This window comes from Carassius auratus, unplaced genomic scaffold (genome assembly GCF_003368295.1).
Source record: "Carassius auratus strain Wakin unplaced genomic scaffold, ASM336829v1 scaf_tig00041688, whole genome shotgun sequence".
Classification (NCBI taxonomy): domain Eukaryota; kingdom Metazoa; phylum Chordata; class Actinopteri; order Cypriniformes; family Cyprinidae; genus Carassius; species Carassius auratus.
This window is the reverse complement of record NW_020526669.1, coordinates 36,089-53,042: the sequence shown is the minus strand read 5'-3', so window position 1 is coordinate 53,042 and position 16,954 is coordinate 36,089. Positions and strand designations below refer to the sequence as shown.

General features: G+C 43.4%; 1 protein-coding gene across 1 annotated transcript in view; it reads right to left on the bottom strand.

Annotated features, from left to right (window-relative positions):
• Nucleotides 1-777: 777 nt before the first annotated feature.
• LOC113085491 (cohesin subunit SA-2-like) overlaps nucleotides 778-16,954 on the bottom strand; it is a 37,079-nt gene continuing 20,902 nt past the window's right edge. The window contains exons 24-25 of the mRNA XM_026255164.1: nucleotides 2,899-3,007; nucleotides 778-794 (exon numbers count right to left, since the gene is read on the bottom strand). Coding sequence (XP_026110949.1) covers nucleotides 778-794; nucleotides 2,899-3,007 — 126 coding nt within the window. The remainder of the gene's footprint in view (nucleotides 795-2,898; nucleotides 3,008-16,954) is intronic.

Here is a 16,954-nt window from a genome sequence, read left to right as displayed (position 1 = left end):
GTTCGTAGATCCTCACAAACTCATTGTTGATCACTGAAGCAAACACACGGCGCAGTGACATCGACCTGCAGCACACACACACACACACACACACACACACACACACACACACACACACACACAGTACATGGAACATATCTCTGGTAAAATAAGTCCAGGATCATTTCCAGGATGAACTTACCCTAATTCTTCTGAACAAGTAAAGCGTGAATAAAGAGTTATTCTTGATGTGGTGATTAGTCCTGTGTTGGATCACGTGAGTGTTAGGTTAGTGATACTCACAGCTGCTTGCGCTCAGGCTGCAGGAGTTTGAAACTGAATTCACTCAGAATCTCCAGAAAGCTCAAATTCATCAGGTCTCCCTCGTCAAGCCCTTGACTCGCAAAACAGATGCCATCCCTACACAAACGACAAACAGCCACGAATGAGAGAGAGAGAGAGAGAAGAGATAGAGCAAGAGAGAGAGAAGAGAGAGAGAGAGAGAGAGAGGAGAGAAAGAGAAGAGAGAGCGAGAGAAAGAGAAGAGAAAGAGCGACAGAGAGAGAGAGAGAGAAGAGAGAGAGCAAGAGAGACAGAGGGAGGCAGAGAGAGAGATAGAGAGCGAGAGAAAGAGCGACAGAGAGAGAGAGAGAGAAGAGAGAGAGCAAGAGAGACAGAGGGAGGCAGAGAGAGAGATAGAGAGCGAGAGAAAGAGAGACAGAGAGAGAGAAGAGAGAAGAGAGAGATGTTATGAGAGGGTGAATACACACTGGTGTAGTGCCAGCAGCGGTTTACGGATCAGACGCAGGTTGATGCTGAAGTTCATCGCCAGTTTCTTCGCCAGCAATCTGATCTCCGCCAGTTCCTCATCACGCCTGTCCTGCTCCTGGCCAGAAAAGAGCTACACACACACACACACACACACACACACACAGAGTGAACAAAGAGATGAAAGTGCCGACAGAACCGCTGACTGTACACACACACACACCTGCTGCAGACACAAACACACACACACCTGCTGCAGACACACACACACACACACACACACACACACACCTGGTGCAGACACACACACACACACACACACACACACACACACACACACACCTGCTGCAGACACAAACACACACACACCTGCTGCAGACACACACACACACACACCTGCTGCAGACACAAACACACACACACACCTGCTGCAGACACAAACACACACGCACACACACACACACACACCTGCTGCAGACACACACGCACACACACACACACCTGCTGCAGACACAAACACACACACACCTGCTGCAGACACACACACACACACACCTGCTGCAGACACAAACACACACACACACACCTGCTGCAGACACAAACACACACGCACACACACACACACCTGCTGCAGACACACACACACACACCTGCTGCAGACACAAACACACACCTGCTGCACACACACACACACACACACCTGCTGCAGACACACACACACACACACACACACCTGCTGCAGACACAGACACAAACACACACCTGCTGCAGACCACACACACACACACACACACCTGCTGCAGACACACACACACACCACACACACCTGCTGCACACACACACACACACACACCTGCTGCAGACACACACACACACACACACACACACCTGCTGCAGACACACACACAAACACACACCTGCTGCAGACACACACACCTGCTGCAGACACAAACACACACCTGCTGCAGACACACCACACACACACACCTGCTGCAGACACACACAAACACACAATTGCTACAGACACACAAATACACACACACACACACACACCTGCTGCAGACACACACACACACACCTGCTGCAGACACAAACACACACCTGCTGCAGACACACACACACACACACCTGCTGCAGACACACACACACACACCTGCTGCAGACACACACACACACACACACACACCTGCTGCAGACACAGACACAAACACACCTGCTGCAGACACACACAAAACACACAATTGCTACAGACACACAAATACACACACACACACACACACCTCCTGCAGACACACACAAACACACACCTGCTGCAGACACACAAACACACACCTGCTGCAGACACACACACACACAATCTGCTGCAGACACACACAAACACACACCTGCTGCAGACACACACACACACACACACACCTGCTGCAGACACAAACAAACACACACACACACACACACCTGCTGCAGACACAAACACACACACACACACCTGCTGCAGACACACACACACCTGCTGCAGACACAAACACACACACACACACACCTGCTGCAGACACAAACACACACGCACACACACACACACACCTGCTGCAGACACACACACACACACACGCACAGACACACCCACACACACCTGCTACAGACACAAACACACACACACACACCTGCTGCAGACACACACACACCTGCTGCAGACACAAACACACACACACACACACCTGCTGCAGACACAAACACACACGCACACACACACACACCTGCTGCAGACACAACACACACACACGCACAGACACACACACACACACCTGCTACAGACACACACACACACACACACACACCTGCTACAGACACAAACACACACGCACACACACACACCTCCTGCAGACACACACAAACACACACCTGCTGCAGACACACACAAACACACACACACACACCTGCTACAGACACAAACACACACGCACACACACACACCTCCTGCAGACACACACAAACACACACCTGCTGCAGACACACACAAACACACACACACACACCTCCTGCAGACACACACAAACACACACCTGCTGCAGACACACACAAACACAAACACAAACACCTGCTGCAGACACAGACACAAACACACACACACACACACACACACACACACACACACACACACCTGCTGCAGACACAAACACACAGTCCTGGCGCTTTCCACTGAGCTGATCATCTTGGATTTACTGAGCGTCTCTTTGATGATGTCACCGAAATCTCTGTAGAACTAAAAAAATAAAGAATAACTTAAACATTACATTACAACATTAACACTTTATTTAGCTGTTCATTATTTATTAACCCCTTGTGGATTGTTCAAATTCACTACCCTTTCGAGTTGTTCGGGATGAAAACATCCACTCAATTAAACTGCTGTAAAATGTATCAGATTCATATTTATTTTCAATGTTTTTTGCATAAATCTGTTAATCAACCTCAGTCCTGATCAAAACTACCAAATGTTTTTTTAAAAATCCAAGATTTTAACTCTTTAATTGCCAAGTTCATAAATGATGTCACTGATCTGGGAGGCTGTTGGACAGTGTTTTCTCTACTTCCTGTTGGACTTCTGCAGCTAATCGTAGCTCCGTTTAGCTGTTTTTATTTTATTTGTTCTCTAGAATCTTTATCTTAATATCACTCTCTGTTTTTAAAGTGGTAAAATATAACTTAATTCACACCATATTTCTGATATTATCGATCAATCTTATCAGATTAACTTTGATTGTTTACTTTTATTTTATATCCGTGAGTGCAGTACATCTGCAAAGCGTTAGCACTCGTTAGCTTGTCATTAGCGTTCTTTTCTCCTCTCCTCTCTCTCGCTCCAGTTTTTCACAAGTTCATCAAACAACCGCAGTAAGAATATTTCATCAAGCACGGTGAGTAATGGCTTCTCCTGCTATTGTTATTTGCAGCTCTTGCCACATGTACAGTTTATCTATCTCTGTCACAGATGAGGGATTCACATGTGATAAATGCAGGGAAATAGTTAGGCTGACAGAGAAGATTTCAGAATTAGAGACACGCATCCAAACTTTAATTGAGGACAGTAAGAATGTTAGGGCTCTAGATACGGCTTTGGATGCGTCTAGCTCAGGGATTCCTGTACATTGTCCGGTTCCAGCAGAGCCCCTGCAGCAGGGCAACTGGGTGACGGTGAGGCAGCGTAGTCGTGGGTCAAAACACCGCTCTTCTGTTCCGATCCAAACATTAAACAGATTCTCCCCACTCAGTGATGCACCCACTGAGAAACCTGATGAAAGTGCTCTAGTTATTGGTGATTCTATTGTACGGAACGTGAATATAGAGACACCAGCCACCATAGTCAAATGTTTACCGGGAGCCAGAGCGCCTGACATCTTGGCAAATTTAAAAGTGCTGGCTAATGCTAAACGTAAATACAGTAAGATTGTTATTCATGGCGGCGCTAATGATGTTCGACTTCGCCAGTCAGAGATCACTAAAAATAACTTTAAAGAGGTGTGTGAACTTGCAAGCACGATGTCAGACACTGTAATATGCTCTGGTCCCCTCCCTGCTTACCGTGGTGACGAGATGCATAGCAGATTGTCATCACTCAATGGCTGGATGTCTAAGTGGTGCCCACAGAATAACATAGGTTATATAGACAATTGGACAAGCTTTTGGGGCAGACCTGACCTGTTTAAAAGAGATGGTCTTCATCCCTCCTGGGGTGGCGCCACTCTTCTGTCTAGAAATATGGCAAATAGTCTTAGTGTTTATACTTGACTAACTGGGGCCCAGGTCAGGAAGCAGACAGACTGGCTAAACCGACCGTCTGCTAGCTGCCTCCCATCACAGAGGTCAGTTAATTCTCAGCACATAGAGACTCTTTCACCTAGATATCACACTATAGAGACTGTGCCTCTCCTCATCAGGTTACACTGGCTACCAGTAGCCGCTTGCATCAAATTCAAGGTACTGATGCTTGCCTACAAGAAGACTACTGGCACGGCACCAACTTACCTAAACTCACTGGTTAAATCCTATGTGCCCTCCAGAAGTTTGCGCTCTGCAACTGAACAACGCCTTGTGGTGCCATCCCAAAGAAGTTCAAAATCACTCTCACGGACCTTTTCCTGGACTGTGCCCAGCTGCTGGAATCACCTCCCAATCTCAATTCGTACAGCTGAGTCTTTACTCATTTTCAAGAAACATCTAAAGACTCATCTTTTTTGCCTGCACTTAACCTACTAACACCAGTACTTGTCCTTTTCTTGTCTTTTTCATTTAATTTAAAAAAAAAAAGAGACTTGTCATGGCACTTGTATACTGTTGTTGTTCTCTTGTTGACCTGACTGCTTCTATTGTTCTCATTTGTAAGTCGCTTTGGATAAAAGTGTATGTTAAATGATTAAATGTAAATGTAAATGTAAATGTGTCTGTTCCCCGAACTAGAAAATACAAAAAACGGCCAAACCAAGTTAAGGTTTACAATTTAATTGAGGTTCAACAAATAAAAAACAAATGCAATATGGATAAACAAATGATAAAGATTGGCTTCTTGAATATCAGATCCCTTTCTATGAAAACACTTTTTGTAAAATAATATGATAACTGATCATAATCTAGATGTACTCTGTTTGACAGAAACTTGGCTAAAACCTGATGATTACATTATTTTAAATGAGTCCACCCCCCAAGATTATTGTTATAAACACGAGCCACGTCTTAAAGGCAAAGGTGGAGGAGTTGCTTCAATTTATAACAACGTTTTCAGGATTTCTCAGAGGGCAGGCTTCAAGTATAACTCATTTGAAGTAATGGTGCTTCATATAACATTATCCAGAGAAACCAATGTTAATGATAAATCCCCTTTTATGTTTGTACTGGCTACTGTATACAGGCCACCAGGCCACCATACAGACTTTATTAAAGAGTTTGGTGATTTTACATCCGAGTTAGTTCTGGCTGCAGATAAAGTTTTAATAGTTGGTGATTTTAATATCCATGTCGATAATGAAAGAGATGCATTGGGATCAGCATTTATAGACATTCTGAACTCTATTGGTGTTAGACAACATGTTTCAGGACCTACTCATTGTCGAAATCATACTCTAGATTTAATACTGTCACATGGAATTGATGTTTATATGAGAAAAGCATTAAAAACTGCTAGATCTGATTACTTTTCTTCTTTTAGAAGAAAACAAACATAACTCCAGGTATTTATTCAATACAGTGGCTAAATTAACGAAAAATAAAGCCTCAACAAGTGTTGACATTTCCCAACACCACAGCAGTAATGACTTTATGAACTACTTTACTTCTAAAATCGATACTATTAGAGATAAAATTGCAACCATTCAGCCGTCAGCTACAGTATCACATCAGACAGTGCACTATAGACCCCCTGAGGAACAGTTCCACTCATTCTCTACTATAGGAGAGGAAGAATTGTATAAACTTGTTAAATCATCTAAACCAACAACATGTATGTTAGACCCTATACCATCTAAGCTCTTAAAAGAGGTGCTTCCAGAAGTCATAGGTCCTCTTCTGACTATTATTAATTCCTCATTGTCATTAGGATATGTCCCCAAAACCTTCAAACTGGCGGTTATTAAGCCTCTCATCAAAAAACCACAACTTGACCCCAAAGAACTAGTTAATTATAGACCAATCTCGAATCTCCCTTTTCTGTCCAAGATACTAGAAAAGGTGGTATCCTCACAATTATATTCCTTCTTAAAGAAAAATGGTATCTGTGAGGATTTCCAGTCAGGATTTAGACCGTATCCTAGTACTGAGACTGCTCTCCTTAGAGTTACAAATGATCTGCTCTTATCATCTGATCAGCCATGCGCGGCGCCATCGAGTACTACAGCCCTGGGCAAGAGAGAGTGCTGTAGTACTCGATGGCGCCGCGCATGGCTGCTTCAGTGCTTGGCTCTCCAGTGTTTGTACTGTTTTTGTTTGTTTTTCCTGTTTTTTGTTTAACAAACACTATCAGTTTCACCAGGGATGAACTGCTGAACATTCGGCAGAACACACCACAAGATCTTTTACCAGATTTAAATTATTCAGACGTTTTACTGAACGTTGTTATCGGAGGAGCGGCGGCGCTGATCAAACGCTTCAGGACGCGCAGACGGGGGAAGCGAGCGGGAGCGCTCGTCAGACTCAGGAAGCGCGGATTTCGAACGCCGTTGCCTAGCATCCATCTGGCAAATCTCCGCTCTCTACCTAACAAAACAGACGAACTCCTTCTGCTCTCTCGGACAAATAAGGATTTCTCTCACTCTGCTGCTCTGTGTTTCACGGAAACCTGGCTGAATGACACCACACCGGACAGCGCGCTCCATCTGCCGGACTTTCAGCTGTTCAGAGCGGATCGCGAATCAGAATCCACGGGGAAATCGCGCGGCGGCGGGACATGCTTTTACATAAATGAGCGGTGGTGTAGAGATGTAACTGTGTTAAAGAAAATGTGCTGTCCTGATCTAGAAATGCAGTCTGTCAACTGCAAGCCGTTCTATTCGCCGCGGGAGTTTCACTCGTTCATTCTGGTCAGTGTTTACATCCATCCTCAAGCGCACGTGAGCTCAGCTTTACAGAAACTTGCTGATGAGATCACAGAGACAGAACAACAACACCCGGACTCTGTTTTAATCATTCTGGGGGACTTTAATAAAGCCAATCTCTCCCGTGAACTGCCAAAATACAGACAGCATGTTACATGTCCCACCAGAGACAGTAATATATTGGATCACTGCTACACCACAAAGGATGCATATCACTCTGTTCCACGAGCAGCTTTGGGACGTTCTGATCACTGTCTGATTCATCTTATACTGTCCTACAAACAGAAACTTAAATCTGCTAAACCTGTAGTAAGGACTGTGAAGAGATGGACCAGCGAAATGGAGCAGGATTTACAATCTTGTTTTGATCTCACTGATTGGAGTGTGCTTGAAGCTGCTACCACCGATCTGGACGAACTCACAGAGACCGTAACATCCTATATTAGTTTCTGTGAGGATATATGCATTCCTACCAGGACTTATTTAACATTCAACAATGATAACCCATGGTTTACAGTAAAACTCAGACATCTTCGTCAGGCCAAAGAGGATGCCTACAGAAATGGGGACAGGGTCTTGTACAATCAGGCCAGGAACACACTGAACCAAGAGATCAGAGCGGCTAAAAAGACCTACGCTAAAAAGTTGGAAGACCAGTTTACTTACAACGACTCAACTTCAGTTTAGAGAGGACTGAGGGCCATCACAAACTACAAGACACCATCCCCTTGCACTGAGGCTAATCAACGGCATGCTAATGACTTGAATAGGTTTTATTGCAGATTTGAAACCCCCAACACCCATTCTGACCATCTCCCTAGACATCCATTAACACCTCCTGCAATCCCCCGTTCCACACCTACTGCTCTTCAAATCTGTGAAGATGATGTGCGCCAGGTCTTCAAGAAGAACAAAAGAAGAAAAGCACCAGGCCCAGATGGTGTTACACCAGCCTGTCTGAAAATCTGTGCTGACCAGCTGGCCCCCATCTTTTCACAGATCTTCAACAGATCCCTGGAGTTGTGTGAAGTACCTTCCTGCTTCAAACGCTCCACCATCATCCCCATCCCAAAGAAACCCAAGATAACAGGACTTAACGACTACAGACCTGTGGCTCTAACATCTGTCGTCATGAAGTCGTTTGAAAAACTGGTTCTGGGTTATCTGAAGGACATCACTGGACCCTTACTGGACCCCCTGCAGTTTGCTTACCGAGCAAACAGGTCCGTGGATGATGCAATCAACATGGGATTGCACTTCATCCTGCAACATCTGGACAAAACAGGGACTTATGTGAGGATCCTGTTTGTGGACTTTAGTTCGGCTTTCAACACCAGCTCTCTGTTCCTAGCTCTATCTGTCGGTGGATCACCAGCTTTCTGACAGATAGGCAACAGTTAGTGAGACTGGGGAAATTCACATCAAACAGCTGCTCCACCAACACTGGCGCCCCTCAGGGATGTGTTCTCTCCCCTCTGCTCTTCTCCCTTTACACCAACGACTGCACCTCTAAAGACCCCTCTGTCAAGCTCCTGAAGTTTGCAGATGACACTACAGTCATCTGCCTCATCCAGGATGGTGATGAGTCTGCTTACAGACAAGAGGTTGAGCAGCTGGCTGTCTGGTGCAGTCTTAACAACCTGGAGCTGAACACGCTCAAAACAGTGGAGATGATCGTGGACTTCAGGAGAAACCCCCCTGCACTTTCCCCACTCACCATCACGAACAGCACTGTGACTGCAGTGGAGTCATTCAGATTCCTGGGAACCACTATCTCTCAGGACCTGAAGTGGGACAATCACATTGACTCCATTGTAAAAAAGTCCCAACAAAGGTTGTATTTCCTTCGCCAGCTGAGGAAGTTTAACTTGCCACAGGAGCTGCTGAAACAGTTCTACTCAGCCGTCATTGAGTCTGTACTGTGTACTTCTATAACTGTCTGGTTTGGCTCAGCAACAAAATCGGACATCAGAAGACTACAGAGAACTGTTCGGACTGCTGAAAGGATTATTGGTGCTCCCCTGCCCACCCTTCAAGAACTGTATACATCCAGAGTGAGGAAAAGGGCTCATAAAATCACTCTGGATCCCTCACATCCAAGTCACCATTCACATTTTTGAACTTTTGCCATTCACCCGGCGTCTCAGAGCCGCAAATACCAGAACAGCAAGGCACAAAAACAGTTTCTTCCCCCAGGCAATCTACCTCATGAACAGTTAAATGTTCCCCACTTATGTTTATGCAAACAAACTTCTGGGAAGTCGTGTTCTGGGAAGTCGTGGCCTAATGGTTAGAGGGTTGGACTCCCAATCGAAGGGTTGTGAGATCTAGTCTCGGGCCGGACGGAATTGTGGGTGGGGGGAGTGCATGAACAGCTCTCTCTCCACCTTCAATACCATGACTTAGGTGCGCTTGAGCAAGGCATCGAACCCCCAACTGCTCCCCGGGCGCCGCAGCATAAATGGCTGCCCACTGCTCCGGGTGTGTGCTCACAGTGTGTGTGTGTGTGTTCACTGCTCTGTGTGTGTGCACTTCAGATGGGTTAAATGCAGAGCACAAATTCTGAGTATGGGTCACCATACTTGGCTGAATGTCACTTCACTTTCACTCACTTTACTTTTTGGGAAGTCGTGGCCTAATGGTTAGAGGGTTGGACTCCCAATCGAAGGGTTGTGAGTTCTAGTTTCGGGCCAGACGGAATTGTGGGTGGGGGTAGCCCATGAACAGCTCTCTCTCCACCTTCAATACCATGACTTAGGTGCCCTTGAGCAAGGCATCGAACCCCCAACTGCTCCCCGGGCGCCGCAGCATAAATGGCTGCCCACTGCTCTGGGTGTGTGCTCACAGTGTGTGTGTGTTCACTGCTCTGTGTGTGTGCATTTCGGATGGGTTAAATGCAGAGCACAAATTCTGAGTATGGGTCACCATACTTGGCTGAATGTCACTTCACTTTCACTTTCAAAAGTGTAACATCCTTATATTTATTTGTTACCCCTCCATCCTAGTACATCCCTGCATCTTTTTCAATCCTATCCCATTATCATTTATAGCACAATTGTTTATACACTTATTTATTTGACTACATTTTTTTTTTTTGTCTGTGTGTTGGTGTCTCTGTGTACTGGAAGCTTATGTCACTAAAACAAATTCCTTGTATGCGCAAACATACTTGGCAATAAAGCTCTTTCTGATTCTGATCGTGGGTGTATCTCTCTATTAGTTTTATTGGATCTTAGTGCTGCGTTTGACACAATTGACCACAACATTCTTTTGCATAGACTTGAACACTTTGTTGGCATCAGTGGAAGTGCATTAGCATGGTTTAAATCGTACTTATATGACCGCCATCAGTTCGTAGCAGTGAATGAAGATGTATCATATTGATCACAAGTGCAGTATGGAGTACCTCAAGGCTCAGTACTAGGGCCGCTACTCTTCGCGCTTTATATGTTACCCTTGGGAGATATCATCAGGAAACATGGTGTTAGCTTTCACTGTTATGCTGATGATACTCAGCTCTATATTTCTTCGCGGCCCAGTGAAACACACAAATTTGAAAAACTAATGGAATGCATAGTCGATATAAAAAACTAGATGACGAGTAATTTCTTACTGCTAAATTCTGAAAAAACAGAGGTGTTAATTATAGGGCCTAAAAACTCTGCTTGTAATAACCTAGAACACTGTCTAAGACTTGATGGTTGCTCTGTCAATTCTTCGTCATCAGTTAGGAACCTAGGTGTGCTACTTGATCGCAATCTTTCCTTAGAAAGCCATGTTTCTAGCATTTGTAAAACTGCATTTTTCCATCTAAAAAATATATCTAAATTACGGCCTATGCTCTCAATGTCAAATGCAGAAATGTTAATCCATGCATTTATGACTTCAAGTTTATATTATTGTAATGCTTTATTGGGTGGTTGTTCTGCACGCTTAGTAAACAAACTACAGCTAGTCCAAAATGCAGCAGCAAGAGTTCTTACTAGAACCAGGAAGTATGACCATATTAGCCCGGTCCTGTCAACACTGCACTGGCTCCCTATCAAACATCGTATAGATTTTAAAATATTGCTTATTACTTATAAAGCCCTGAATGGTTTAGCACCTCAGTATTTGAATGAGCTCCTTTTACATTATAATCCTCTACGTCCGCTACGTTCTCAAAACTCAGGCAATTTGATAATACCTAGAATATCAAAATCAACTGCGGGCGGCTGATCCTTTTCCTATTTGGTGCCTAAACTCTGGAATAACCTACCTAACATTGTTCAGGAGGCAGACACACTCTTGCAGTTTAAATCTAGATTAAAGACCCATCTCTTTAACCTGGCAAACACATAACAAACTAATATGCTTTTAATATCCAAATCCGTTAAAGGATTTTTAGGCTGCATTAATTAGGCAAACCCGAACCGGGAACACTTCCCATAACACCCTATGTACTTGCTACATCATTAGAAGAATGGCATCTACGCTAATATTAGTCTGTTTTTCTCTTATTCCGAGGTCACCGTAGCCACCAGATCCAGTCTGTATCCAGGATTCTTAGTAGGACTGGATGTTAAAGATCCCTAACTTTCAGCACAACAATTGAATGGGGATGTCATCTTGTGTGGGGTGAAATTTCTCATGGTGCCATCAGTGTGACACATCTTCAGTTGTGTGCCCGACCTCATTGGGTGTTTCGGCCACTTATCACAAGACACCCTCTGCCGGGGTTGGCCCACCACACACACACACACGGGGTTGATCAGACCCGGGTGTGTGTCGCACGGTGGTGGCACCATGCGATCATTTGGCAGCCCATGTTGCGTCCCTACGTTTCAGCCACAGCCAGTGACTGCTCTGTTCCGCTACAGTGGCAAGTTCTTTGATTGCCCTCTGTTGGGACTGCCCTCTGATCCCTACTTCCTTCAAGAGCCTTGTGGTAGAGCTGGCCCTGATTATGAAACTTAGTCTATTAGTCTCCATACCCCACATCTCACTCCATGTGATTTTTCTCCTCTCCACGCCATCCCACTTCATCCAACGGCCTTGCTGGGCTTGGGAGACAGCCCTGGCACACCTGGCTGCTTCCTCCTGGTGGCGCACCTCCTCCACCACCATGTGCTGCCGTTCGGTTGGAGTCGCCTTTTGCCATGTTGGTGTTGCTGCTTCCAATCCAAGGCCCCTCTGCCATGTTGGGTCTGCCCCACTATATCCCGGTGTTTGAGGGCAGCCTTTGCCGCCGCAACCGCTGCTGACGGCTTCCATTTCCTCCCCGTTGCTAGGGTAGGAGCAGCACCTCTGACGACTGGATCCCGGGATTCTGTGAGAGTCATTTCCAGCCTTGATTTGGCACATTTGTACTCCTCCACCAGGCTTGAGATTGGCAGGGAGAGGGCTCCATTGCCATCCAGGCCAATGCTGGTAAGGCATCTCGGCAGTCCCAGCCACTTCCTCACTTGTGCATTCACTAATCTCTCCAGTCTAATGGCATGGGAGAGCGTGACCTCATAAATAGAAATTGGCCACATGAGACGGGGCAGCAGCCCAAACTGAAAGCACCATAGCTTCAGCTTCCCTGGGAGAGCAGTGTTGTTGATCTTCTTGATTGTATCCTGCCTGAGTTGCTCTATCAGCTTCGAGTATTCTGCGCTACACCAGCGTCCGAGGCTTTTGATGGGCTTCTCCAGAACTGTTGGTATTGGCTCGTTGTTGACCTGGAACCTCTCATTGGTAAGCTGGAGAATCAGAGGGTCAACTGCAGTCGCCCGGATCCAGTACGTATCCAGACCAGATGGTGGATCAGCACCTAGAAAGGACCTCTACATCCCTGAAAGACAGCGGAGACCAGGACAACTAGAGCCCCAGATACAGATCCCCTGTAAAGACCTTGTCTCAGAGGACCACCAGGACAAGACCACAGGAAACAGATGATTCTTCTGCACAATCTGACTTTGCTGCAGTCTGGAATTGAACTACTGGTTTCGTCTGGTCAGAGGAGAACTGGCCCCAACTGAGCCTGGTTTCTCCCAAGGATTTTTTCTCCATTCTGTCACCGATGGAGTTTCGGTTCCTTGCCGCTGTCGCCTCTGGCTTGCTTAGTTGGGGTCACTTCATCTACAGCGATATCATTGACTTGATTACAAATAAATGCACAGACACTATTTAAACTGACCTGAAATGACATCACTGAATTCAATGATGAACTGCCTTTAGCTATCATTTTGCATTATTGAGACACTGTTTTCCTAATGTATGTTGTTCAGTTGCTTAGACGCAATGTATTTTGTTTAAAGCGCTATATAAATAAAGGTGACTTTAAAAAAAAATAAATAATAATAATAACTTATTTTCAATATAAAAGTAATTGTGGCTGGATTTTTTTTTTTTTTACCTATTATCACAGGCTTGGCCATGTCAAAGATTAGTAACAACATTGGCTTTGATGTATTTTTAGTTTTTGTGCAGCATTAGATTTAAATTTTTTCTCCCTAATTTGTTGTTGGTGGCTGTTTTTGCCCCATTGACTTCCATTATAACTACATTTTTTGATTGCAAAGCCATGACACCATATAATCATGCATTCTTGATTGTTTGTGGTTTTCCCTTTTGGGAAGAGGTAACATTTGTTATTTTTTTACAGTTGATCAATAGGTGGGACCATCAACCCTTTAGATAGGCCTGTGCAAAAAAAGCTTAGATTCTGACCTGTATATGAAGCTATATGGAGTATAACAGCATATTATATTGAGTGTGTATGTGTGTGTGAGAAAGAGAGAGAGAGTGTGTGTGAGAGAGACCTTTGCTCACTTACCTTAATGTATTTCAGAAAATCACAATGTACACCTCAGCTCTTAGAACTACATGGAGTAAACAAAAGTGTATTTATGCACCTGCTGCCTTTTAATGGTGGTGAAAGTATTTGGTTGTTAAGTGATGACGTAAGAAGCGCTGTTTCCGGGTCCAGGCTTCAACCCGCTTCACTTGAGAATATGACCTTAGCAGCCATTTATGAGCACTGTTTATTCATATTGATAATTTAAGTTAAACCCTTTCAGACTTACGATATACACTACAGTCTCCGTGCTCACAGCGTCCCAAACACAAATAACTTTTATATATATATTTTTATATTAATATTTTCATTGTCTGGCTATCTGGGACTTCGGTATGGAGTTAAAGGTTAATATTATAACTTTTTCGCTAGTATTCTATAACATTGTGAGTTTATATTAGCACCTTTTGTTGTTTTCTTGTGGTAACTGATAAAGCGTTTGGACACGGAAGCGCTGCTACGTGACGTCAGACTTAATGAGACTAAACTAAACAAAAGCTAAGTACGTGGATTTAAACACTTGCATGCTGTCGTGCTGGTCATTTAATGGTGAGAAGAGCAGCAAGCAACACGAGAAAGGGCTTGACTTGTACCAAACTTTTAGAAATGATTATGTAGCGTGACCCCTCCAGTGAGCTGCAGCTTATTTAAAGTTTATGCAAAATTTGATGCAAAGTAGATTTTTTTTACAGGATTTTAAGGTTTTAAACTGGCTTTACAATCAAGAAAAGAGGAGCATTTCACATATAGGCCATCTGTACTTTTCACCATCAAAAGGCAGCATGTGCATAAACACACTTCTTTTTTATTGTTTACTCCATGTAGTTCTGAGAGCATGAGGTGCATATTTCGATTTTTTCAGATACTGTACATCAAGGTAAGTGCACAAAGGTCTCTCTCACACCCTCTCTTTCTCTCTCTCTCTCTATCACACACACACACACACACTATAATTTGCTACTATACTCCATATAACTCCATACAAGCCAGAAACCAAGCCTTTTTTGCACAGGCCTATCTAAAGGGTTAATGGTCCCACCTAGTGATCAACTGTAAGAATAACAAATGTTACCTCTTCCCAACAGGGAAAACCACCAACAATCAAGAATCTCACACACACACAAACACTATAATTTGCTGTTATACTCCATATAACTCCATATACAAGCCAGAAACTAAGCCTTTTTTTGCACAGGCCTATTTGAAGGGTTAATGGTCCCACTTAGTGATCAACTTTAAAAATATTTTTTTTTTACCTTCCCAAAAGGGAAAACCACAAACAATCAAGCAAAGCCAATCTTGTTACTAATATTTGACATGCCCAAGACTGTGATAATAGGTAAAAAAAAAAATATCCAGTCGACAATCACTTTTTATATTGAAAATATTTAATTTTGTGTGCTCCCCCCCAAAAAAAAAAAATCAGTGACATCATTTATGAACTTTGTAATAAAAAAAGTTAAAATCTTGGAATTTTTTAAAAAATTTGGTAGTTTTGATCAGGACTGAGGTTGATTAATAGATTTATGCAAATAAAAATTGAAAAAAATATTTCTGATACATTTTTACAGCAGTTTAATTTAGTGGATGTTTTCATCCACAAACATCCTGAAAGTGTAGTGAATTTGCCCACAGTGTACCGTTGAGTTTTTTAAAAATTTCAAAGCATTTTCCCAAAATATGGGTCAAAATAAGATTTGTCACCAAAAATCATTCCATTAGCTCAGGCGCAGAGAAAGTTGTAGCCAATATAAGACTCAAATTTACCCCCTAGTGGACGAAAACGTCCCCAACAACGCACAAAGGTTAAAAACATGTTCACAGCACAGAATGAGCCAGTTTATAACGATGTGCATTTAATGATCCTAATTTGTAAACAAAACATTCTAAATTGTTCCTACCAAGAATTTATAAAACATTCAGGCTTCTCTAAAATGTTCCTTACTGCGTCCTCCTTTATAAATCACAGTTCATCTTTTTTGAGATCCATCTTTTCACACTGAAGACAAATGAGACTCAAACACACTATTAAAAAAGGTTCTAACATTCACTAATTCTCCAGAAGGAGAAACTACACATTCAGTACTGCCCTTCAGCAGCAACAGAAGAGACTTGCATGTTTTAATTTTAATTTACAGTATATTGATCTTCAAATTGAAGGATTACTCCAGTTTTTTTTGTGTGTGTGTTTTTTTTTTTTTAAATAGGCTCATTTTCCATCTCCTGAGTTAAACAGTTGAGTTTTACCATATTCGGATCCCTTCAGATGATCTCCGGGTCTGGAGCTAACACTTTTAGTTTAGTTTAGCATAGATCATTGAATCTGATTAGACTTGAGTCTTCTGTAGTAAAAATACTTTGTTACAGTACTTAAGTACTTAAGTATTTTTTGGTAGTATCTCTACTTGGCTTTTTATATTTCAGGCAACTTTTACTCCACTTCATTTCCTAATTAAAATGTATGGTTTTACTCTGATACATCTCCCCTAAGTATATTTGTTACTTATTACAGAGTAGCCAGAAGAACACAGACTGCAGGAGAGCAGGTTTGATGCTGCTTAAAATGCACAACACCGCTGTATGCTGCTTGAAAGAGCTTGTGCGCTCTGATGTAAACAGGCATGCATGAGAAGCACATGAAGAACACGTGACAGACGCGCTGAATGAAAGCACATTCACTCTCTGACAGCAGATGGCGCTAAATACAGCCCTTACCCTGGAAACATACACATAATCTTAATTAACCATTCAGATTTGTGTTTGCCCTGGGCCTATGGTGTTTATTACAGAGCCAACTACTGAAATA